General features: G+C 34.2%; 1 protein-coding gene across 3 annotated transcripts in view; it reads left to right on the top strand.

Moving 5' to 3' along the window:
• The first annotated feature begins 3,346 nt into the window (after positions 1-3,346).
• Positions 3,347-25,268, top strand: part of LOC149776780 (uncharacterized) — a 52,456-nt gene continuing 30,534 nt past the window's right edge. The window contains exons 1-5 of one of the 3 annotated variants that reach the window (XM_089941458.1): positions 3,347-3,568; positions 8,112-8,278; positions 12,812-12,979; positions 17,510-17,677; positions 22,207-22,374. In XM_089941458.1, the coding sequence (XP_089797584.1) occupies positions 12,877-12,979; positions 17,510-17,677; positions 22,207-22,374 (439 nt within the window). In that variant the 5' untranslated portion in view covers positions 3,347-3,568; positions 8,112-8,278; positions 12,812-12,876. Of the gene's footprint in view, positions 3,569-8,111; positions 8,279-9,440; positions 9,565-12,811; positions 12,980-14,150; positions 14,267-17,509; positions 17,678-22,206; positions 22,375-25,268 lie in introns of those variants that run through there. The other 2 variants (XM_089941457.1, XM_089941459.1) reach the window with 2 other exon arrangements.

The raw sequence follows: 25,268 nt of genomic DNA, 5'->3' as shown, positions 1-25,268 counted from the left end.
TCTGTAAGCACAGCTATCCTGTTGTTGCCACTCCTTAACTACAGCTAGGATGATGATAAAACAGGACACAGATATTGATTCTTTGTTCTCAAAGCTGTCAAGGGTTCTTAAGTGTCATGGGTAAAATCATCTATAGTGGGTGGCAGCCTCCTGCTCAGGTTCCAGGACAAAGGCCTGGTGAAAGGTCAGGGAGAGATGGTATGTGTGTGTGAGCATGATTTCCGTACAAAATGCATATCCTGCATGCATTGTGTTAGACTTAGCAGGTATATATTCTACTTGAATTTAAATGAAAGGATAGTTTCAGAAATTCAATGCCTTCCCTATTCCCAGGTGGCCATCTTGAAAATCTTATTGCTACTTTTCCTAAACTGCTAAAAAGCTGTCCTGAAGTAAGTGTCATGCAGTTTGTCCTGAAATCTCATTTTACATCAGTAAAGGCAGTCTACTGTAAGATCAGTATAGTAGTAAACATGGCCATCTTGAAAAGCTTGTATTTTTTTTTATACTTTTTTTACACCTGCTGGAGGGCAGTCATGAAAACTTTTGATCAAGATATTGCAAAAGATCCAATGCAAAACTGAATGATTGAAAGTGGCAAATTATGGCAAAAATATTCAAACTTGCGCAGAAATAATTATTTTTGGCAAAATCAATGGCTCTTCTTTTTTTTGATGAGCCTACCCCTGCATCTGTCATTCAATAAGGCCAAAATAGTATGATGGTGGCCAGTTTGATAATTCTGGTATTGTTTCTGGTATCTAACATGATTGGAGGATGGTATTGTGACTTGAGCTGTTTTCTTTTTTTCTTTTTTTTTGTCCCAAGATCTGACCGCTCTGGTGGCCTAGTGGTTAGAGTGTCTGCCTCAGATGTGGGAGGTCGTGGGTTCCATCCCCGGCCGAGTCATACCAAAGACATACAAACATGGTACTAACAGCTACCTCTCTTGGCGCTCAGCATTAAGAGGTTAGTGTTAGGACTGGTGTGCCTGGTTTTAGGATAATGTGACTGGATGGGACATCATGCTACATGTCTTTGGCATGATGCCCCGTGCTAGACATCACTATAATCTGCCATATTGCATACATCGTAGCAATATGACTGAAAAATTGTTAAAGCTACGTTAGAAAATCAGAATCACATCACATCACTCTCCTAAGGTCGAGTTGTACCTATATGAAAATTAGCCCCTTGGACATTTATTGTAGTCACTATGAAGGTTACTTTTCAGATTGTGTTATTCCTACAAAATATCTACTGCTACTAACTTGGGTGGTTTCACATGATAGAAACATAGTGTGTTTAATCATACATATTTCATGACCTCAGCCACTTGCCAAGACCAGCATATGTGATAGCATTTAGTTTGTAAACAACATGGTTCATTACATTGGTTTTCACCTTGGAAAACCTATGGTCTACCTGATTTGTCAGATTGGTGCTAAAATTTAAGTAATCAGAACTAACCTTTTCTTTGAATTCAATAGAAATTTCCATTTGAAATAACCCTGGTCATCTTATTGTATCTTAGGATTTTATATATTTTTCGGAAGTAAACAAAATAATATATTCAAATTTGAATATCAATTTTTGTGAAATCACTTTTAGCCATGTTTAGAAATAATTTGAGTGGAATTATTTATTTATATTATTCATTGGAATTAAAGTGTGCTTATGGACATTTGGATTAACACACTATTTTGGGATGATAGTGATTTTCATGGTCCTTCTGGATTTTACCATTGTCATATGTCAAGACTATTGGAACATCAAACTAGTCAAGGCTATGGGTACAGCAGCACATTGATGATTATTGGAATTTGTTCAGAACCCTCTTTACCTTTGGACTTTGATAGAACTTTTATGATTATTTGGGGTTGAATTTACAATACTGTTAGTTACTCTAAAAAATTTATTTCATAAATTTGAGAATTGTTGTAAATTATTTGTTGAATTTGCATAACTTGTTGATTTTGCTGTTTCTGTTACTTAGATTAAGACCATATATCCTGATTAGTTCATAAAGGAATTGGATACTTTTGTTGATAAAGTGCTTTATGTTAATTTCATTGCATTGACTGAGTGGATTGAAATCAAAGGGTGATCTGCTGAATATTTATGTTGGATATACACAGCAGAACAAGGTCATTTAAAACCATGCTAATTCATTATTCTGGATTTGTTTGTTTCAAGAATTTTGTTTGGCTGAGTTTTTTACCCACGAGATGAAATGTATCTGTTATTCACTCGTTTCAAGCAAATATTCTTTTTATTTTATGCCCACATATGTTGGCTACCTAATGTTTGTGACACAGTGAAGTAGCAGATTTCTTACGGTAATGTCGGCTGTTTACCGTACATGTTATGCTGTGCTATGTGTACCTGCGCACAAAATTAGTGCCACATCAGATTGATCAAAATTAGCTGATATTTCCAGAATAACAATCTACAAGTTTCAAGGATAGTAGACAGGAATTATTAATAAGGAAACAACCACTACATAAGGAAAAAGTAGTTCACTAACAGAAAATCAAAGGGAGGTAAGTATGCTCTGACCCCAAAAAGTAGTTCATGTAGTGAAAAAATATTGATATTTTGTCACTACAGTGAAATATCAATATTATTTTAATTAGAAAATCAAGTAATTCACTGCTTAGCATAAAATAAATTGCTCACTTGTAAGTCAAGACCAACTGCAAATTGTACATTCCCAGATTTGCCGTTGCAAATATCGCTAGCAGATAACAGATCTGGGTCACAGCAATTTGTTAGGAGAAATTAGTAAAGCAAACAACATTGACCCTGATCTGCTGGTGCTTTATGTAAGGGCAGATCAATGTTGGTGTTGTTTACAGTTGGACTTATATGCAAGTATGGATGGTATATGTTGTAGCAATGGCATCACAGTGTATTAGGTTATATTTAACAATTTTCTGGACCACTGTCAATTCTAATGCTTTGGATAAGTTGTTAGCTGAAATTGCCTCTGAAATTCTAAACATTTTCTGGTTATGTGTGTTTGTTTCCTTATGGAGCATGGAGGTACATGCATAATAATATGCAGTATACTCATATACATACAGACATACATACGTATACATACATACATACATACATACATACATATTGCCATTATACTTTTTTCCGGTTCATGAACTGTTTCCGTCGGCATTGGGGTATATATGTCTCACAAGGGTAAAATTATTTTTAATATAAAATGACAGTGAAATTTTTAAAAAAGGTTTTGGAATAATAATAGATTAATATAGTTATACAGTATATGCACTGCCATTTTTCAGGTTAAAGAAATTTTTTGTCATGAATGTTCAAAACTCGCTTGATGTGATCATCAAGATTTACCAAGATTTAAATTATCATGATTAATTTTCTATATTCAGGAGCAGGTGTATTTGTGACAACAGTGGTGGCTGGGACAATATCAATTATCTGTCCCTTTGACTGCATGCAGCGCCCCTTTCTCCGAGATGTGATTTTCTTTGTGGTGGCTCTTTTCTACACATTTTTGTCCTCTGGGATAAAAAGATAACAAAGTTTGAAGCTATAGGTAACATGTCACACCGCAGTCATTTTTTTTGTTACCATATAGTTGTAACTTCAGAGAAATATAAGTCTCTTGACTAGCTAAATCAGTTGATTTGTTTGACTAGTACCGAATTCCATGGGCTGTTGATTTTTACAGGTTGAAGAGTGAAAAGAATGAGATATGTCATAATGCTGTGATTTCTGTATGTTTTGTTCTTATCCATTTACTGATCTCTTTGAATTCCATGGAGCTTTCACAACGTTTCAGTGATAACCGTGCATGTTGTGCTGATATTGAAGCAGATTGGCACTAATTAGACTGCATGTTGTTGTTGTTGTTCTAGGGTTTAACGCCATTTTTCAGCACAAGATAGGCTATACATGGCAGCCAGTATAACTGGTGGAGGAAGAACCCTGGAAAACCCAGGGAAGAATCAACGACCCACGAGAAGCTACTGACAGGCTTTCCCACGTACCCACACTAGCCAATACTTGGACTCGAACCCACGCAGACAGAGGTGAGATGGCAGTGATCCAGAATGGTGAGCGCTTTAGACCACTCGGCCACTCAGGGCCCCTTAGACTGCATCATTAGTGAAGTTATTTTCTGTGTTCACATGAACTAGCTATGTTTTTAATATATGCATCATTATGGAATCTGCCGACAGAACAAATACGTGTTAAAATTAGCATTTCTTGGTGAAATACTTTTATTGTCATAAATAACCCATTCTTGTTGATAATGTATTTATGTAATTTAGCTGTCCATCATTCATTTTGACTATTTCCATGTTGGAATTTCCCCCAAAGACTTAACATATATACTCACTTATGAGACTAGTCCAACTACAAAGACCTATATCTGCTGCCACATAGATATGCTGGCAGATCTGGGTCTGTGTAGTTTGTAAAGAACAGTCAATAGAATAAACAAAGTAGACCCTCATCATGCAGGTGAACTATGCTACGGCATATCAGGATCATTGTTCTTTGCAGTTTGACCTAATTTATAAGTGAGTGTGGTATAAGATTGAGAATAAAATCATTTGGAAACTCATGTTTTGTTAACCAATATCACCAAAAAGTTGTGAAAAGTCTAATTAATGTAGTTAATTATATCTACTGCTACTAACTTGGTGATTTCACATGATATAAACTCAGTGTGTTTAATCATTCATATCTCATGACCTCAGCCACTTGCCAAGACCAGCATATGTGATAGCATTTAGTTTGGAGCACTTTCACATTTGGGGGACAGACCATTTAATTTTGCTGGAGGGGAAGGGGATGAGATTTTCTTTAAACCAAGGTATATATTTTTTCTTTTCTTCCAAGATAATTTATTTTGTCACTAATACAGTTGGTGTAATTGGTTCTTTTTTCTGCAAATCAAATCAAAAATATATTTTCCAAGTTTGGGGTGGGTGGGTGGGTGGGTGCTGACAATTTCCCCCACAAGATATGTTCAGTTCCCAGGACTCGACAGATTTGTCATTAATAATCACTAAATTTAATTTTTGCTGCAACTTAAAACGTTTCTGACTAACAATTGCAAAATCAGTCAGTATATATAAACATGAGTAGATTTCTTTCTAAAGATCTCAGATAATGTTTATATTCAGTGATGACAAAAATGGAAGACAGAAAAGAAAGAGTAATGGCACACCCAACCTGTCTACAAAAGTCACCTTTAGGACTTCTTGGAATTTGATCAGGTGACATTTGTATACAAGTGAGTGTACACTGAGTTATGTTTAAATTAGACTTTTTTCTGCTGTTTATAAAAGGTAGTTGCTCTTCAGAGAGAGGGTAATGCAGTAGCAAGTTTGATTGCATTGTGGATTCCATCAAAATTCTCTTGACTAGTTGAATATAACTTATAAGTGTGCTAAAGTGTTGTGTGACTTTGAGCTGAAGGTTCACAGCCCTAACCTGGATTTGTAAACTTTGTTGACTTGCGAACATGATAATTAAAGCAAAGCTTAACTCTTTAGTTGAACAGGCATATGTGATGCAATGTGTGATATTGAGGACCTTGGGCTTAATGTTTCAGAAAACAAAATTGTTGACATGTTGATTTAAATAGATTTTGCCAACATAGAAGTATTGGTTGTGCTACAAAATTATCTTGACCTATTTTGATACCTAAAAGTCCAAAACAGAGAAGTGGGGGAGAGAGATAAACAAGACTCTTTGTGAAACTCAACAAGATTCCTATTTACGTGTAGAAGCAGTGATATTAGTAGAACCAGCAAGCAGTACAGGAACCATTTCGCTGATAGCAGTGTACATTTTGAATAAACATTTTATGATGAAACTTTACAATGATGTCTTAGTTTTGTCATAGTCAGTACACAACATTATCTGGAACAACTAATATGTTTACCACCATTCTTCAAAGTATTATTTGAAATATAGATCTATATTATTTGTGCAACTTTTGTCCATAATTGTAGATTGTAAGGTCATTTTTAAGCAAGATATTAAAAAGCTTTGTCCATGATTGTAGATTATACGTTAAGATAATAATCATTTGTAAACAACATGGTTCATTACATTGGTTTTCCCCTTGGAAAACCTATGGTCTACCTGATTTGTCAGATTGGTGCTAAAATTTAAGTAATCAGAACTAACCTTTTCTTTGAATTCAATAGAAATTTCCATTTGAAATAACCCTGGTCATCTTATTGTATCTTAGGATTTTATATATTTTTCGGAAGTAAACAAAATAATATATTCAAATTTGAATATCAATTTTTGTGAAATCACTTTTAGCCATGTTTAGATATAATTTGAGTGGAATTATTTATTTATATTATTCATTGGAATTAAAGTGTGCTTATGGACATTTGGATTAACACACTATTTTGGGATGATAGTGATTTTCATGGCCCTTGTGGATTTTACCATTGTCATATGTCAAGACTATTGGAACATCAAACTAGTCAAGGCTATGGGTACAGCAGCACACTGATGATTATTGGAATTTGTTCAGAACCCTCTTTACCTTTGGACTTTGATAGAACTTTTATGATTATTTGGGGTTGAATTTACAATACTGTTAGTTACTCTAAAAAATTTATTTCATAAATTTGAGAATTGTTGTAAATTATTTGTTGAATTTGCATAACTTGTTGATTTTGCTGTTTCTGTTACTTAGATTAAGACCATATATCCTGATTAGTTCATAAAGGAATTGGATACTTTTGTTGATAAAGTGCTTTATGTTAATTTCATTGCATTGACTGAGTGGATTGAAATCAAAGGGTGATCTGCTGAATATTTATGTTGGATATACACAGCAGAACAAGGTCATTTAAAACCATGCTAATTCATTATTCTGGATTTGTTTGTTTCAAGAATTTTGTTTGGCTGAGTTTTTTACCCACGAGATGAAATGTATCTGTTATTCACTCGTTTCAAGCAAATATTCTTTTTATTTTATGCCCACATATGTTGGCTACCTAATGTTTGTGACACAGTGAAGTAGCAGATTTCTTACGGTAATGTCGGCTGTTTACCGTACATGTTATGCTGTGCTATGTGTACCTGCGCACAAAATTAGTGCCACATCAGATTGATCAAAATTAGCTGATATTTCCAGAATAACAATCTACAAGTTTCAAGGATAGTAGACAGGAATTATTAATAAGGAAACAACCACTACATAAGGAAAAAGTAGTTCACTAACAGAAAATCAAAGGGAGGTAAGTATGCTCTGACCCCAAAAAGTAGTTCATGTAGTGAAAAAATATTGATATTTTGTCACTACAGTGAAATATCAATATTATTTTAATTAGAAAATCAAGTAATTCACTGCTTAGCATAAAATAAATTGCTCACTTGTAAGTCAAGACCAACTGCAAATTGTACATTCCCAGATTTGCCGTTGCAAATATCGCTAGCAGATAACAGATCTGGGTCACAGCAATTTGTTAGGAGAAATTAGTAAAGCAAACAACATTGACCCTGATCTGCTGGTGCTTTATGTAAGGGCAGATCAATGTTGGTGTTGTTTACAGTTGGACTTATATGCAAGTATGGATGGTATATGTTGTAGCAATGGCATCACAGTGTATTAGGTTATATTTAACAATTTTCTGGACCACTGTCAATTCTAATGCTTTGGATAAGTTGTTAGCTGAAATTGCCTCTGAAATTCTAAACATTTTCTGGTTATGTGTGTTTGTTTCCTTATGGAGCATGGAGGTACATGCATAATAATATGCAGTATACTCATATACATACAGACATACATACGTATACATACATACATACATACATACATACATATTGCCATTATACTTTTTTCCGGTTCATGAACTGTTTCCGTCGGCATTGGGGTATATATGTCTCACAAGGGTAAAATTATTTTTAATATAAAATGACAGTGAAATTTTTAAAAAAGGTTTTGGAATAATAATAGATTAATATAGTTATACAGTATATGCACTGCCATTTTTCAGGTTAAAGAAATTTTTTGTCATGAATGTTCAAAACTCGCTTGATGTGATCATCAAGATTTACCAAGATTTAAATTATCATGATTAATTTTCTATATTCAGGAGCAGGTGTATTTGTGACAACAGTGGTGGCTGGGACAATATCAATTATCTGTCCCTTTGACTGCATGCAGCGCCCCTTTCTCCGAGATGTGATTTTCTTTGTGGTGGCTCTTTTCTACACATTTTTGTCCTCTGGGATAAAAAGATAACAAAGTTTGAAGCTATAGGTAACATGTCACACCGCAGTCATTTTTTTTGTTACCATATAGTTGTAACTTCAGAGAAATATAAGTCTCTTGACTAGCTAAATCAGTTGATTTGTTTGACTAGTACCGAATTCCATGGGCTGTTGATTTTTACAGGTTGAAGAGTGAAAAGAATGAGATATGTCATAATGCTGTGATTTCTGTATGTTTTGTTCTTATCCATTTACTGATCTCTTTGAATTCCATGGAGCTTTCACAACGTTCAGTGATAACCGTGCATGTTGTGCTGATATTGAAGCAGATTGGCACTAATTAGACTGCATGTTGTTGTTGTTGTTCTAGGGTTTAACGCCATTTTTCAGCACAAGATAGGCTATACATGGCAGCCAGTATAACTGGTGGAGGAAGAACCCTGGAAAACCCAGGGAAGAATCAACGACCCACGAGAAGCTACTGACAGGCTTTCCCACGTACCCACACTAGCCAATACTTGGACTCGAACCCACGCAGACAGAGGTGAGATGGCAGTGATCCAGAATGGTGAGCGCTTTAGACCACTCGGCCACTCAGGGCCCCTTAGACTGCATCATTAGTGAAGTTATTTTCTGTGTTCACATGAACTAGCTATGTTTTTAATATATGCATCATTATGGAATCTGCCGACAGAACAAATACGTGTTAAAATTAGCATTTCTTGGTGAAATACTTTTATTGTCATAAATAACCCATTCTTGTTGATAATGTATTTATGTAATTTAGCTGTCCATCATTCATTTTGACTATTTCCATGTTGGAATTTCCCCCAAAGACTTAACATATATACTCACTTATGAGACTAGTCCAACTACAAAGACCTATATCTGCTGCCACATAGATATGCTGGCAGATCTGGGTCTGTGTAGTTTGTAAAGAACAGTCAATAGAATAAACAAAGTAGACCCTCATCATGCAGGTGAACTATGCTACGGCATATCAGGATCATTGTTCTTTGCAGTTTGACCTAATTTATAAGTGAGTGTGGTATAAGATTGAGAATAAAATCATTTGGAAACTCATGTTTTGTTAACCAATATCACCAAAAAGTTGTGAAAAGTCTAATTAATGTAGTTAATTATATCTACTGCTACTAACTTGGTGATTTCACATGATATAAACTCAGTGTGTTTAATCATTCATATCTCATGACCTCAGCCACTTGCCAAGACCAGCATATGTGATAGCAGTTAGTTTGGAGCACTTTCACATTTGGGGGACAGACCATTTAATTTTGCTGGAGGGGAAGGGGATGAGATTTTCTTTAAACCAAGGTATATATTTTTTCTTTTCTTCCAAGATAATTTATTTTGTCACTAATACAGTTGGTGTAATTGGTTCTTTTTTCTGCAAATCAAATCAAAAATATATTTTCCAAGTTTGGGGTGGGTGGGTGGGTGGGTGCTGACAATTTCCCCCACAAGATATGTTCAGTTCCCAGGACTCGACAGATTTGTCATTAATAATCACTAAATTTAATTTTTGCTGCAACTTAAAACGTTTCTGACTAACAATTGCAAAATCAGTCAGTATATATAAACATGAGTAGATTTCTTTCTAAAGATCTCAGATAATGTTTATATTCAGTGATGACAAAAATGGAAGACAGAAAAGAAAGAGTAATGGCACACCCAACCTGTCTACAAAAGTCCCCTTTAGGACTTCTTGGAATTTGATCAGGTGACATTTGTATACAAGTGAGTGTACACTGAGTTATGTTTAAATTAGACTTTTTTCTGCTGTTTATAAAAGGTAGTTGCTCTTCAGAGAGAGGGTAATGCAGTAGCAAGTTTGATTGCATTGTGGATTCCATCAAAATTCTCTTGACTAGTTGAATATAACTTATAAGTGTGCTAAAGTGTTGTGTGACTTTGAGCTGAAGGTTCACAGCCCTAACCTGGATTTGTAAACTTTGTTGACTTGCGAACATGATAATTAAAGCAAAGCTTAACTCTTTAGTTGAACAGGCATATGTGATGCAATGTGTGATATTGAGGACCTTGGGCTTAATGTTTCAGAAAACAAAATTGTTGACATGTTGATTTAAATAGATTTTGCCAACATAGAAGTATTGGTTGTGCTACAAAATTATCTTGACCTATTTTGATACCTAAAAGTCCAAAACAGAGAAGTGGGGGAGAGAGATAAACAAGACTCTTTGTGAAACTCAACAAGATTCCTATTTACGTGTAGAAGCAGTGATATTAGTAGAACCAGCAAGCAGTACAGGAACCATTTCGCTGATAGCAGTGTACATTTTGAATAAACATTTTATGATGAAACTTTACAATGATGTCTTAGTTTTGTCATAGTCAGTACACAACATTATCTGGAACAACTAATATGTTTACCACCATTCTTCAAAGTATTATTTGAAATATAGATCTATATTATTTGTGCAACTTTTGTCCATAATTGTAGATTGTAAGGTCATTTTTAAGCAAGATATTAAAAAGCTTTGTCCATGATTGTAGATTATACGTTAAGATAATAATCATTTGTAAACAACATGGTTCATTACATTGGTTTTCCCCTTGGAAAACCTATGGTCTACCTGATTTGTCAGATTGGTGCTAAAATTTAAGTAATCAGAACTAACCTTTTCTTTGAATTCAATAGAAATTTCCATTTGAAATAACCCTGGTCATCTTATTGTATCTTAGGATTTTATATATTTTTCGGAAGTAAACAAAATAATATATTCAAATTTGAATATCAATTTTTGTGAAATCACTTTTAGCCATGTTTAGATATAATTTGAGTGGAATTATTTATTTATATTATTCATTGGAATTAAAGTGTGCTTATGGACATTTGGATTAACACACTATTTTGGGATGATAGTGATTTTCATGGCCCTTGTGGATTTTACCATTGTCATATGTCAAGACTATTGGAACATCAAACTAGTCAAGGCTATGGGTACAGCAGCACACTGATGATTATTGGAATTTGTTCAGAACCCTCTTTACCTTTGGACTTTGATAGAACTTTTATGATTATTTGGGGTTGAATTTACAATACTGTTAGTTACTCTAAAAAATTTATTTCATAAATTTGAGAATTGTTGTAAATTATTTGTTGAATTTGCATAACTTGTTGATTTTGCTGTTTCTGTTACTTAGATTAAGACCATATATCCTGATTAGTTCATAAAGGAATTGGATACTTTTGTTGATAAAGTGCTTTATGTTAATTTCATTGCATTGACTGAGTGGATTGAAATCAAAGGGTGATCTGCTGAATATTTATGTTGGATATACACAGCAGAACAAGGTCATTTAAAACCATGCTAATTCATTATTCTGGATTTGTTTGTTTCAAGAATTTTGTTTGGCTGAGTTTTTTACCCACGAGATGAAATGTATCTGTTATTCACTCGTTTCAAGCAAATATTCTTTTTATTTTATGCCCACATATGTTGGCTACCTAATGTTTGTGACACAGTGAAGTAGCAGATTTCTTACGGTAATGTCGGCTGTTTACCGTACATGTTATGCTGTGCTATGTGTACCTGCGCACAAAATTAGTGCCACATCAGATTGATCAAAATTAGCTGATATTTCCAGAATAACAATCTACAAGTTTCAAGGATAGTAGACAGGAATTATTAATAAGGAAACAACCACTACATAAGGAAAAAGTAGTTCACTAACAGAAAATCAAAGGGAGGTAAGTATGCTCTGACCCCAAAAAGTAGTTCATGTAGTGAAAAAATATTGATATTTTGTCACTACAGTGAAATATCAATATTATTTTAATTAGAAAATCAAGTAATTCACTGCTTAGCATAAAATAAATTGCTCACTTGTAAGTCAAGACCAACTGCAGATTGTACATTCCCAGATTTGCCGTTGCAAATATCGCTAGCAGATAACAGATCTGGGTCACAGCAATTTGTTAGGAGAAATTAGTAAAGCAAACAACATTGACCCTGATCTGCTGGTGCTTTATGTAAGGGCAGATCAATGTTGGTGTTGTTTACAGTTGGACTTATATGCAAGTATTAATGGTATATGTTGTAGCAATGGCATCACAGTGTATTAGGTTATATTTAACAATTTTCTAGACCACTGTCAATTCTAATGCTTTGGATAAGTTGATACCTGAAATTGCCTCTGAAATTCTAAACATTTTCTGGTTATGTGTCCTTGTTTCCTTATGGAGCATGGAGGTACATGCATAATAATATGCAGTATACTCATATACATACAGACATACATACGTATACATACAAACATACATACATGTTGCCATTATACTTTTTTCCAGTTCATGAACTGTTTTCGTCGGCATCGGGATATATATGTCTCACAAGGGTAAAATTATTTTTAATATAAGATGACAGTGAAATTTTTGAAAAAGGTTTTGGAATAATAATAGATTAATATAGTTATATAGTATATGCACTGCCATTTTTCAGGTTAAAGAAATTTTTTGTCATGAATGTTCAAAACTCGCTTGATGTGATATCAAGATTTACCAAGATTTAAATTATCATGATTAATTTTCTATATTCAGGAGCAGGTGTATTTGTGACAACAGTGGTGGCTGGGACAATATCAATTATCTGTCCCTTTGACTGCATGCAGCGCCCCTTTCTCCGAGATGTGATTTTCTTTGTGGTGGCTCTTTTCTACACATTTGTTGTCCTCTGGGATAAAAAGATAACAAAGTTTGAAGCTATAGGTAACATGTCACACCGCAGTCATTTTTTTTGTTACCATACAGTTGTAACTTCAGAGAAATATAAGTCTCTTGACTAGCTAAATCAGTTGATTTGTTTGACTAGTACCAAATTCCATGGGCTGTTGATTTTTACAGGTTGAAGAGTGAAAAGAATGAGATATGTCATAATGCTGTGATTTCTGTATGTTTTATTCTTATCCATTTACTGATCTCTTTGAATTCCATGGAGCTTTCACAACGTTTCAGTGATAACCGTGCATGTTGTGCTGATATTGAAGCAGATTGGCACTAATTAGACTGCATGTTGTTGTTGTTGTTCTAGGGTTTAACGCCATTTTTCAGCACAAGATAGGCTATACATGGCAGCCAGTATAACTGGTGGAGGAAGAACCCTGGAAAACCCAGGGAAGAATCAACGACCCACGAGAAGCTACTGACAGGCTTTCCCACGTACCCACACTAGCCAATACTTGGACTCGAACCCACGCAGACAGAGGTGAGATGGCAGTGATCCAGAATGGTGAGCGCTTTAGACCACTTGGCCACTCAGGGTCCCTTAGACTGCATCATTAGTGAAGTTATTTTCTGTGTTCACATGAACTAGCTATGTTTTTAATATATGCATCATTATGGAATCTGCCGACAGAACAAATACGTGTTAAAATTAGCATTTCTTGGTGAAATACTTTTATTGTCATAAATAACCCATTCTTGTTGATAATGTATTTATGTAATTTAGCTGTCCATCATTCATTTTGACTATTTCCATGTTGGAATTTCCCCCAAAGACTTAACATATATACTCACTTATGAGACTAGTCCAACTACAAAGACCTATATCTGCTGCCACATAGATATGCTGGCAGATCTGGGTCTGTGTAGTTTGTAAAGAACAGTCAATAGAATAAACAAAGTAGACCCTCATCATGCAGGTGAACTATGCTACGGCATATCAGGATCATTGTTCTTTGCAGTTTGACCTAATTTATAAGTGAGTGTGGTATAAGATTGAGAATAAAATCATTTGGAAACTCATGTTTTGTTAACCAATATCACCAAAAAGTTGTGAAAAGTCTAATTAATGTAGTTAATTATATCTACTGCTACTAACTTGGTGGTTTCACATGATATAAACTCAGTGTGTTTAATCATTCATATCTCATGACCTCAGCCACTTGCCAAGACCAGCATATGTGATAGCAGTTAGTTTGGAGCACTTTCACATTTGGGGGACAGACCATTTAATTTTGCTGGAGGGGAAGGGGATGAGATTTTCTTTAAACCAAGGTATATATTTTTTCTTTTCTTCCAAGATAATTTATTTTGTCACTAATACAGTTGGTGTAATTGGTTCTTTTTTCTGCAAATCAAATCAAAAATATATTTTCCAAGTTTGGGGTGGGTGGGTGGGTGCTGACAATTTCCCCCACAAGATATGTTCAGTTCCCAGGACTCGACAGATTTGTCATTAATAATCACTAAATCTAATTTTTGCTGCAACTTAAAACGTTTCTGACTAACAATTGCAAAATCAGTCAGTATATATAAACATGAGTAGATTTCTTTCTAAAGATCTCAGATAATGTTTATATTCAGTGATGACAAAAATGGAAGACAGAAAAGAAAGAGTAATGGCACACCCAACCTGTCTACAAAAGTCCCCTTTAGGACTTCTTGGAATTTGATCAGGTGACATTTGTATACAAGTGAGTGTACACTGAGTTATGTTTAAATTAGACTTTTTTTCTGCTGTTTATAAAAGGTAGTTGCTCTTCAGAGAGAGGGTAATGCAGTAGCAAGTTTGATTGCATTGTGGATTCCATCAAAATTCTCTCGACTAGTTGAATATAACTTATAAGTGTGCTAAAGTGTTGTGTGACTTTGAGCTGAAGGTTCACAGCCCTAACCTGGATTTGTAAACTTTGTTGACTTGCGAACATGATAATTAAAGCAAAGATTAACTCTTTAGTTGAACAGGCATATGTGATGCAATGTGTGATATTGAGGACCTTGGGCTTAATGTTTCAGAAAACAAAATTGTTGACATGTTGACTTAAATAGATTTTGCCAACACAGAAGTATTGGTTGTGCTACAAAATTATCTTGACCTATTTTGATACCTAAAAGTCCAAAACAGAGAAGTGGGGGAGAGAGATAAACAAGACTCTTTGTGAAACTCAACAAGATTCCTATTTACGTGTAGAAGCAGTGATATTAGTAAAACCAGCATGCAATACAGGAACCATTTCGCTGATAGCAGTGTACATTTTGAATAGACATTTTATGATGAAACTTTACAATGATGTCTTAGTTTTGTCATAGTCAGTACACAACATTATCTGGAACAACTAATATGTTTACCACCATTCTTCAAAGTATTATTTGAAATATAGAGCTATATTATTTGTGCAACTTTTGTCCATAATTGTAGATTGTAAGGTCATTTTTAAGCAAGATATTAAAAAGCTTTGTCCATGATTGTAGATTATACGTTAAGATAATAATCATTTGTAAACAACATGGTTCATTACATTGGTTTTCCCCTTGGAAAACCTATGGTCTACCTGATTTGTCAGATTGGTGCTAAAATTTAAGTAATCAGAACTAACCTTTTCTTTGAATTCAATAGAAATTTCCATTTGAAATAACCCTGGTCATCTTATTGTATCTTAGGATTTTATATATTTTTCGGAAGTAAACAAAATAATATATTCAAATTTGAATATCAATTTTTGTGAAATCACTTTTAGCCATGTTTAGATATAATTTGAGTGGAATTATTTATTTATATTATTCATTGGAATTAAAGTGTGCTTATGGACATTTGGATTAACACACTATTTTGGGATGATAGTGATTTTCATGGCCCTTGTGGATTTTACCATTGTCATATGTCAAGACTATTGGAACATCAAACTAGTCAAGGCTATGGGTACAGCAGCACATTGATGATTATTGGAATTTGTTCAGAACCCTCTTTACCTTTGGACTTTGATAGAACTTTTATGATTATTTGGGGTTGAATTTACAATACTGTTAGTTACTCTAAAAAATTTATTTCATAAATTTGAGAATTGTTGTAAATTATTTGTTGAATTTGCATAACTTGTTGATTTTGCTGTTTCTGTTACTTAGATTAAGACCATATATCCTGATTAGTTCATAAAGGAATTGGATACTTTTGTTGATAAAGTGCTTTATGTTAATTTCATTGCATTGACTGAGTGGATTGAAATCAAAGGGTGATCTGCTGAATATTTATGTTGGATATACACAGCAGAACAAGGTCATTTAAAACCATGCTAATTCATTATTCTGGATTTGTTTGTTTCAAGAATTTTGTTTGGCTGAGTTTTTTACCCACGAGATGAAATGTATCTGTTATTCACTCATTTCAAGCAAATATTCTTTTTATTTTATGCTCAAATATGTGGCTACCTAATGTTTGTGACACAGTGAAGTAGCAGATTTCTTACGGTAATGTCGGCTGTTTACCGTACATGTTATGCTGTGCTATGTGTACCTGCGCACAAAATTAGTGCCACATCAGATTGATCAAAATTAGCTGATATTTCCAGAATAACAATCTACAAGTTTCAAGGATAGTAGACAGGAATTATTAATAAGGAAACAACCACTACATAAGGAAAAAGTAGTTCACTAACAGAAAATCAAAGGGAGGTAAGTATGCTCTGACCCCAAAAAGTAGTTCATGTAGTGAAAAAATATTGATATTTTGTCACTACAGTGAAATATCAATATTATTTTAATTAGAAAATCAAGTAATTCACTGCTTAGCATAAAATAAATTGCTCACTTGTAAGTCAAGACCAACTGCAAATTGTACATTCCCAGATTTGCCGTTGCAAATATCGCTAGCAGATAACAGATCTGGGTCACAGCAATTTGTTAGGAGAAATTAGTAAAGCAAACAACATTGACCCTGATCTGCTGGTGCTTTATGTAAGGGCAGATCAATGTTGGTGTTGTTTACAGTTGGACTTATATGCAAGTATTAATGGTATATGTTGTAGCAATGGCATCACAGTGTATTAGGTTATATTTAACAATTTTCTAGACCACTGTCAATTCTAATGCTTTGGATAAGTTGATACCTGAAATTGCCTCTGAAATTCTAAACATTTTCTGGTTATGTGTGCTTGTTTCCTTATGGAGCATGGAGGTACATGCATAATAATATGCAGTATACTCATATACATACAGACATACATACGTATACATACAAACATACATACATGTTGCCATTATACTTTTTTCCAGTTCATGAACTGTTTTCGTCGGCATCGGGATATATATGTCTCACAAGGGTAAAATTATTTTTAATATAAGATGACAGTGAAATTTTTGAAAAAGGTTTTGGAATAATAATAGATTAATATAGTTATATAGTATATGCACTGCCATTTTTCAGGTTAAAGAAATTTTTTGTCATGAATGTTCAAAACTCGCTTGATGTGATATCAAGATTTACCAAGATTTAAATTATCATGATTAGTTTTCTATATTCAGGAGCAGGTGTATTTGTGACAACAGTGGTGGCTGGGACAATATCAATTATCTGTCCCTTTGACTGCATGCAGCGCCCCTTTCTCCGAGATGTGATTTTCTTTGTGGTGGCTCTTTTCTACACATTTGTTGTCCTCTGGGATAAAAAGATAACAAAGTTTGAAGCTATAGGTAACATGTCACACCGCAGTCATTTTTTTTGTTACCATACAGTTGTAACTTCAGAGAAATATAAGTCTCTTGACTAGCTAAATCAGTTGATTTGTTTGACTAGTACCAAATTCCATGGGCTGTTGATTTTTACAGGTTGAAGAGTGAAAAGAATGAGATATGTCATAATGCTGTGATTTCTGTATGTTTTATTCTTATCCATTTACTGATCTCTTTGAATTCCATGGAGCTTTCACAACGTTTCAGTGATAACCGTGCATGTTGTGCTGATATTGAAGCAGATTGGCACTAATTAGACTGCATGTTGTTGTTGTTGTTCTAGGGTTTAACGCCATTTTTCAGCACAAGATAGGCTATACATGGCAGCCAGTATAACTGGTGGAGGAAGAACCCTGGAAAACCCAGGGAAGAATCAACGACCCACGAGAAGCTACTGACAGGCTTTCCCACGTACCCACACTAGCCAATACTTGGACTCGAACCCACGCAGACAGAGGTGAGATGGCATTGATCCAGAATGGTGAGCGCTTTAGACCACTTGGCCACTCAGGGTCCCTTAGACTGCATCATTAGTGAAGTTATTTTCTGTGTTCACATGAACTAGCTATGTTTTTAATATATGCATCATTATGGAATCTGCCGACAGAACAAATACGTGTTAAAATTAGCATTTCTTGGTGAAATACTTTTATTGTCATAAATAACCCATTCTTGTTGATAATGTATTTATGTAATTTAGCTGTCCATCATTCATTTTGACTATTTCCATGTTGGAATTTCCCCCAAAGACTTAACATATATACTCACTTATGAGACTAGTCCAACTACAAAGACCTATATCTGCTGCCACATAGATATGCTGGCAGATCTGGGTCTGTGTAGTTTGTAAAGAACAGTCAATAGAATAAACAAAGTAGACCCTCATCATGCAGGTGAACTATGCTACGGCATATCAGGATCATTGTTCTTTGCAGTTTGACCTAATTTATAAGTGAGTGTGGTATAAGATTGAGAATAAAATCATTTGGAAACTCATGTTTTGTTAACCAATATCACCAAAAAGTTGTGAAAAGTCTAATTAATGTAGTTAATTATATCTACTGCTACTAACTTGGTGGTTTCACATGATATAAACTCAGTGTGTTTAATCATTCATATCTCATGACCTCAGCCACTTGCCAAGACCAGCATATGTGATAGCAGTTAGTTTGGAGCACTTTCACATTTGGGGGACATACCATTTAATTTTGCTGGAGGGGAAGGGGATGAGATTTTCTTTAAACCAAGGTATATATTTTTTCTTTTCTTCCAAGATAATTTATTTTGTCACTAATACAGTTGGTGTAATTGGTTCTTTTTTCTGCAAATCAAATCAAAAATATATTTTCCAAGTTTGGGGTGGGTGGGTGGGTGCTGACAATTTCCCCCACAAGATATGTTCAGTTCCCAGGACTCGACAGATTTGTCATTAATAATCACTAAATCTAATTTTTGCTGCAACTTAAAACGTTTCTGACTAACAATTGCAAAATCAGTCAGTATATATAAACATGAGTAGATTTCTTTCTAAAGATCTCAGATAATGTTTATATTCAGTGATGACAAAAATGGAAGACAGAAAAGAAAGAGTAATGGCACACCCAACCTGTCTACAAAAGTCCCCTTTAGGACTTCTTGGAATTTGATCAGGTGACATTTGTATACAAGTGAGTGTACACTGAGTTATGTTTAAATTAGACTTTTTTTCTGCTGTTTATAAAAGGTAGTTGCTCTTCAGAGAGAGGGTAATGCAGTAGCAAGTTTGATTGCATTGTGGATTCCATCAAAATTCTCTCGACTAGTTGAATATAACTTATAAGTGTGCTAAAGTGTTGTGTGACTTTGAGCTGAAGGTTCACAGCCCTAACCTGGATTTGTAAACTTTGTTGACTTGCGAACATGATAATTAAAGCAAAGATTAACTCTTTAGTTGAACAGGCATATGTGATGCAATGTGTGATATTGAGGACCTTGGGCTTAATGTTTCAGAAAACAAAATTGTTGACATGTTGACTTAAATAGATTTTGCCAACACAGAAGTATTGGTTGTGCTACAAAATTATCTTGACCTATTTTGATACCTAAAAGTCCAAAACAGAGAAGTGGGGGAGAGAGATAAACAAGACTCTTTGTGAAACTCAACAAGATTCCTATTTACGTGTAGAAGCAGTGATATTAGTAGAACCAGCAAGCAATACAGGAACCATTTCGCTGATAGCAGTGTACATTTTGAATAGACATTTTATGATGAAACTTTACAATGATGTCTTAGTTTTGTCATAGTCAGTACACAACATTATCTGGAACAACTAATATGTTTACCACCATTCTTCAAAGTATTATTTGAAATATAGAGCTATATTATTTGTGCAACTTTTGTCCATAATTGTAGATTGTAAGGTCATTTTTAAGCAAGATATTAAAAAGCTTTGTCCATGATTGTAGATTATACGTTAAGATAATAATCATTTGTAAACAACATGGTTCATTACATTGGTTTTCCCCTTGGAAAACCTATGGTCTACCTGATTTGTCAGATTGGTGCTAAAATTTAAGTAATCAGAACTAACCTTTTCTTTGAATTCAATAGAAATTTCCATTTGAAATAACCCTGGTCATCTTATTGTATCTTAGGATTTTATATATTTTTCGGAAGTAAACAAAATAATATATTCAAATTTGAATATCAATTTTTGTGAAATCACTTTTAGCCATGTTTAGATATAATTTGAGTGGAATTATTTATTTATATTATTCATTGGAATTAAAGTGTGCTTATGGACATTTGGATTAACACACTATTTTGGGATGATAGTGATTTTCATGGCCCTTGTGGATTTTACCATTGTCATATGTCAAGACTATTGGAACATCAAACTAGTCAAGGCTATGGGTACAGCAGCACATTGATGATTATTGGAATTTGTTCAGAACCCTCTTTACCTTTGGACTTTGATAGAACTTTTATGATTATTTGGGGTTGAATTTACAATACTGTTAGTTACTCTAAAAAATTTATTTCATAAATTTGAGAATTGTTGTAAATTATTTGTTGAATTTGCATAACTTGTTGATTTTGCTGTTTCTGTTACTTAGATTAAGACCATATATCCTGATTAGTTCATAAAGGAATTAGATACTTTTGTTGATAAAGTGCTTTATGTTAATTTCATTGCATTGACTGAGTGGATTGAAATCAAAGGGTGATCTGCTGAATATTTATGTTGGATATACACAGCAGAACAAGGTCATTTAAAACCATGCTAATTCATTATTCTGGATTTGTTTGTTTCAAGAATTTTGTTTGGCTGAGTTTTTTACCCACGAGATGAAATGTATCTGTTATTCACTCATTTCAAGCAAATATTCTTTTTATTTTATGCTCAAATATGTGGCTACCTAATGTTTGTGACACAGTGAAGTAGCAGATTTCTTACGGTAATGTCGGCTGTTTACCGTACATGTTATGCTGTGCTATGTGTACCTGCGCACAAAATTAGTGCCACATCAGATTGATCAAAATTAGCTGATATTTCCAGAATAACAATCTACAAGTTTCAAGGATAGTAGACAGGAATTATTAATAAGGAAACAACCACTACATAAGGAAAAAGTAGTTCACTAACAGAAAATCAAAGGGAGGTAAGTATGCTCTGACCCCAAAAAGTAGTTCATGTAGTGAAAAAATATTGATATTTTGTCACTACAGTGAAATATCAATATTATTTTAATTAGAAAATCAAGTAATTCACTGCTTAGCATAAAATAAATTGCTCACTTGTAAGTCAAGACCAACTGCAAATTGTACATTCCCAGATTTGCCGTTGCAAATATCGCTAGCAGATAACAGATCTGGGTCACAGCAATTGTTAGGAGAAATTAGTAAAGCAAACAACATTGACCCTGATCTGCTGGTGCTTTATGTAAGGGCAGATCAATGTTGGTGTTGTTTACAGTTGGATTTATATGCAAGTATTAATGGTATATGTTGTAGCAATGGCATCACAGTGTATTAGGTTATATTTAACAATTTTCTAGACCACTGTCAATTCTAATGCTTTGGATAAGTTGATACCTGAAATTGCCTCTGAAATTCTAAACATTTTCTGGTTATGTGTGTTTGTTTCCTTATGGAGCATGGAGGTACATGCATAATAATATGCAGTATACTCATATACATACAGACATACATACGTATACATACAAACATACATACATGTTGCCATTATACTTTTTTCCAGTTCATGAACTGTTTTCGTCGGCATCGGGATATATATGTCTCACAAGGGTAAAATTATTTTTAATATAAGATGACAGTGAAATTTTTGAAAAAGGTTTTGGAATAATAATAGATTAATATAGTTATATAGTATATGCACTGCCATTTTTCAGGTTAAAGAAATTTTTTGTCATGAATGTTCAAAACTCGCTTGATGTGATATCAAGATTTACCAAGATTTAAATTATCATGATTAATTTTCTATATTCAGGAGCAGGTGTATTTGTGACAACAGTGGTGGCTGGGACAATATCAATTATCTGTCCCTTTGACTGCATGCAGCGCCCCTTTCTCCGAGATGTGATTTTCTTTGTGGTGGCTCTTTTCTACACATTTGTTGTCCTCTGGGATAAAAAGATAACAAAGTTTGAAGCTATAGGTAACATGTCACACCGCAGTCATTTTTTTTGTTACCATACAGTTGTAACTTCAGAGAAATATAAGTCTCTTGACTAGCTAAATCAGTTGATTTGTTTGACTAGTACCAAATTCCATGGGCTGTTGATTTTTACAGGTTGAAGAGTGAAAAGAATGAGATATGTCATAATGCTGTGATTTCTGTATGTTTTATTCTTATCCATTTACTGATCTCTTTGAATTCCATGGAGCTTTCACAACGTTTCAGTGATAACCGTGCATGTTGTGCTGATATTGAAGCAGATTGGCACTAATTAGACTGCATGTTGTTGTTGTTGTTCTAGGGTTTAACGCCATTTTTCAGCACAAGATAGGCTATACATGGCAGCCAGTATAACTGGTGGAGGAAGAACCCTGGAAAACCCAGGGAAGAATCAACGACCCACGAGAAGCTACTGACAGGCTTTCCCACGTACCCACACTAGCCAATACTTGGACTCGAACCCACGCAGACAGAGGTGAGATGGCAGTGATCCAGAATGGTGAGCGCTTTAGACCACTTTTCCACTCAGGGTCCCTTAGACTGCATCATTAGTGAAGTTATTTTCTGTGTTCACATGAACTAGCTATGTTTTTAATATATGCATCATTATGGAATCTGCCGACAGAACAAATACGTGTTAAAATTAGCATTTCTTGGTGAAATACTTTTATTGTCATAAATAACCCATTCTTGTTGATAATGTATTTATGTAATTTAGCTGTCCATCATTCATTTTGACTATTTCCATGTTGGAATTTCCCCCAAAGACTTAACATATATACTCACTTATGAGACTAGTCCAACTACAAAGACCTATATCTGCTGCCACATAGATATGCTGGCAGATCTGGGTCTGTGTAGTTTGTAAAGAACAGTCAATAGAATAAACAAAGTAGACCCTCATCATGCAGGTGAACTATGCTACGGCATATCAGGATCATTGTTCTTTGCAGTTTGACCTAATTTATAAGTGAGTGTGGTATAAGATTGAGAATAAAATCATTTGGAAACTCATGTTTTGTTAACCAATATCACCAAAAAGTTGTGAAAAGTCTAATTAATGTAGTTAATTATATCTACTGCTACTAACTTGGTGGTTTCACATGATATAAACTCAGTGTGTTTAATCATTCATATCTCATGACCTCAGCCACTTGCCAAGACCAGCATATGTGATAGCAGTTAGTTTGGAGCACTTTCACATTTGGGGGACAGACCATTTAATTTTGCTGGAGGGGAAGGGGATGAGATTTTCTTTAAACCAAGGTATATATTTTTTCTTTTCTTCCAAGATAATTTTATTTGTCACTAATACAGTTGGTGTAATTGGTTCTTTTTTCTGCAAATCAAATCAAAAATATATTTTCCAAGTTTGGGGTGGGTGGGTGGGTGCTGACAATTTCCCCCACAAGATATGTTCAGTTCCCAGGACTCGACAGATTTGTCATTAATAATCACTAAATCTAATTTTTGCTGCAACTTAAAACGTTTCTGACTAACAATTGCAAAATCAGTCAGTATATATAAACATGAGTAGATTTCTTTCTAAAGATCTCAGATAATGTTTATATTCAGTGATGACAAAAATGGAAGACAGAAAAGAAAGAGTAATGGCACACCCAACCTGTCTACAAAAGTCCCCTTTAGGACTTCTTGGAATTTGATCAGGTGACATTTGTATACAAGTGAGTGTACACTGAGTTATGTTTAAATTAGACTTTTTTTCTGCTGTTTATAAAAGGTAGTTGCTCTTCAGAGAGAGGGTAATGCAGTAGCAAGTTTGATTGCATTGTGGATTCCATCAAAATTCTCTCGACTAGTTGAATATAACTTATAAGTGTGCTAAAGTGTTGTGTGACTTTGAGCTGAAGGTTCACAGCCCTAACCTGGATTTGTAAACTTTGTTGACTTGCGAACATGATAATTAAAGCAAAGATTAACTCTTTAGTTGAACAGGCATATGTGATGCAATGTGTGATATTGAGGACCTTGGGCTTAATGTTTCAGAAAACAAAATTGTTGACATGTTGACTTAAATAGATTTTGCCAACACAGAAGTATTGGTTGTGCTACAAAATTATCTTGACCTATTTTGATACCTAAAAGTCCAAAACAGAGAAGTGGGGGAGAGAGATAAACAAGACTCTTTGTGAAACTCAACAAGATTCCTATTTACGTGTAGAAGCAGTGATATTAGTAGAACCAGCAAGCAATACAGGAACCATTTCGCTGATAGCAGTGTACATTTTGAATAGACATTTTATGATGAAACTTTACAATGATGTCTTAGTTTTGTCATAGTCAGTACACAACATTATCTGGAACAACTAATATGTTTACCACCATTCTTCAAAGTATTATTTGAAATATAGAGCTATATTATTTGTGCAACTTTTGTCCATAATTGTAGATTGTAAGGTCATTTTTAAGCAAGATATTAAAAAGCTTTGTCCATGATTGTAGATTATACGTTAAGATAATAATCATTTGTAAACAACATGGTTCATTACATTGGTTTTCCCCTTGGAAAACCTATGGTCTACCTGATTTGTCAGATTGGTGCTAAAATTTAAGTAATCAGAACTAACCTTTTCTTTGAATTCAATAGAAATTTCCATTTGAAATAACCCTGGTCATCTTATTGTATCTTAGGATTTTATATATTTTTCGGAAGTAAACAAAATAATATATTCAAATTTGAATATCAATTTTTGTGAAATCACTTTTAGCCATGTTTAGATATAATTTGAGTGGAATTATTTATTTATATTATTCATTGGAATTAAAGTGTGCTTATGGACATTTGGATTAACACACTATTTTGGGATGATAGTGATTTTCATGGCCCTTGTGGATTTTACCATTGTCATATG

Source organism: Sinohyriopsis cumingii, chromosome 18 (assembly GCF_028554795.1).
Source record: "Sinohyriopsis cumingii isolate HCF-2022 chromosome 18, ASM2855479v2, whole genome shotgun sequence".
Lineage (NCBI taxonomy): Eukaryota > Metazoa > Mollusca > Bivalvia > Unionida > Unionidae > Sinohyriopsis > Sinohyriopsis cumingii.
Note: the sequence above shows the minus strand (reverse complement) of the source record. Positions and strands in the feature narration are given on the sequence as shown.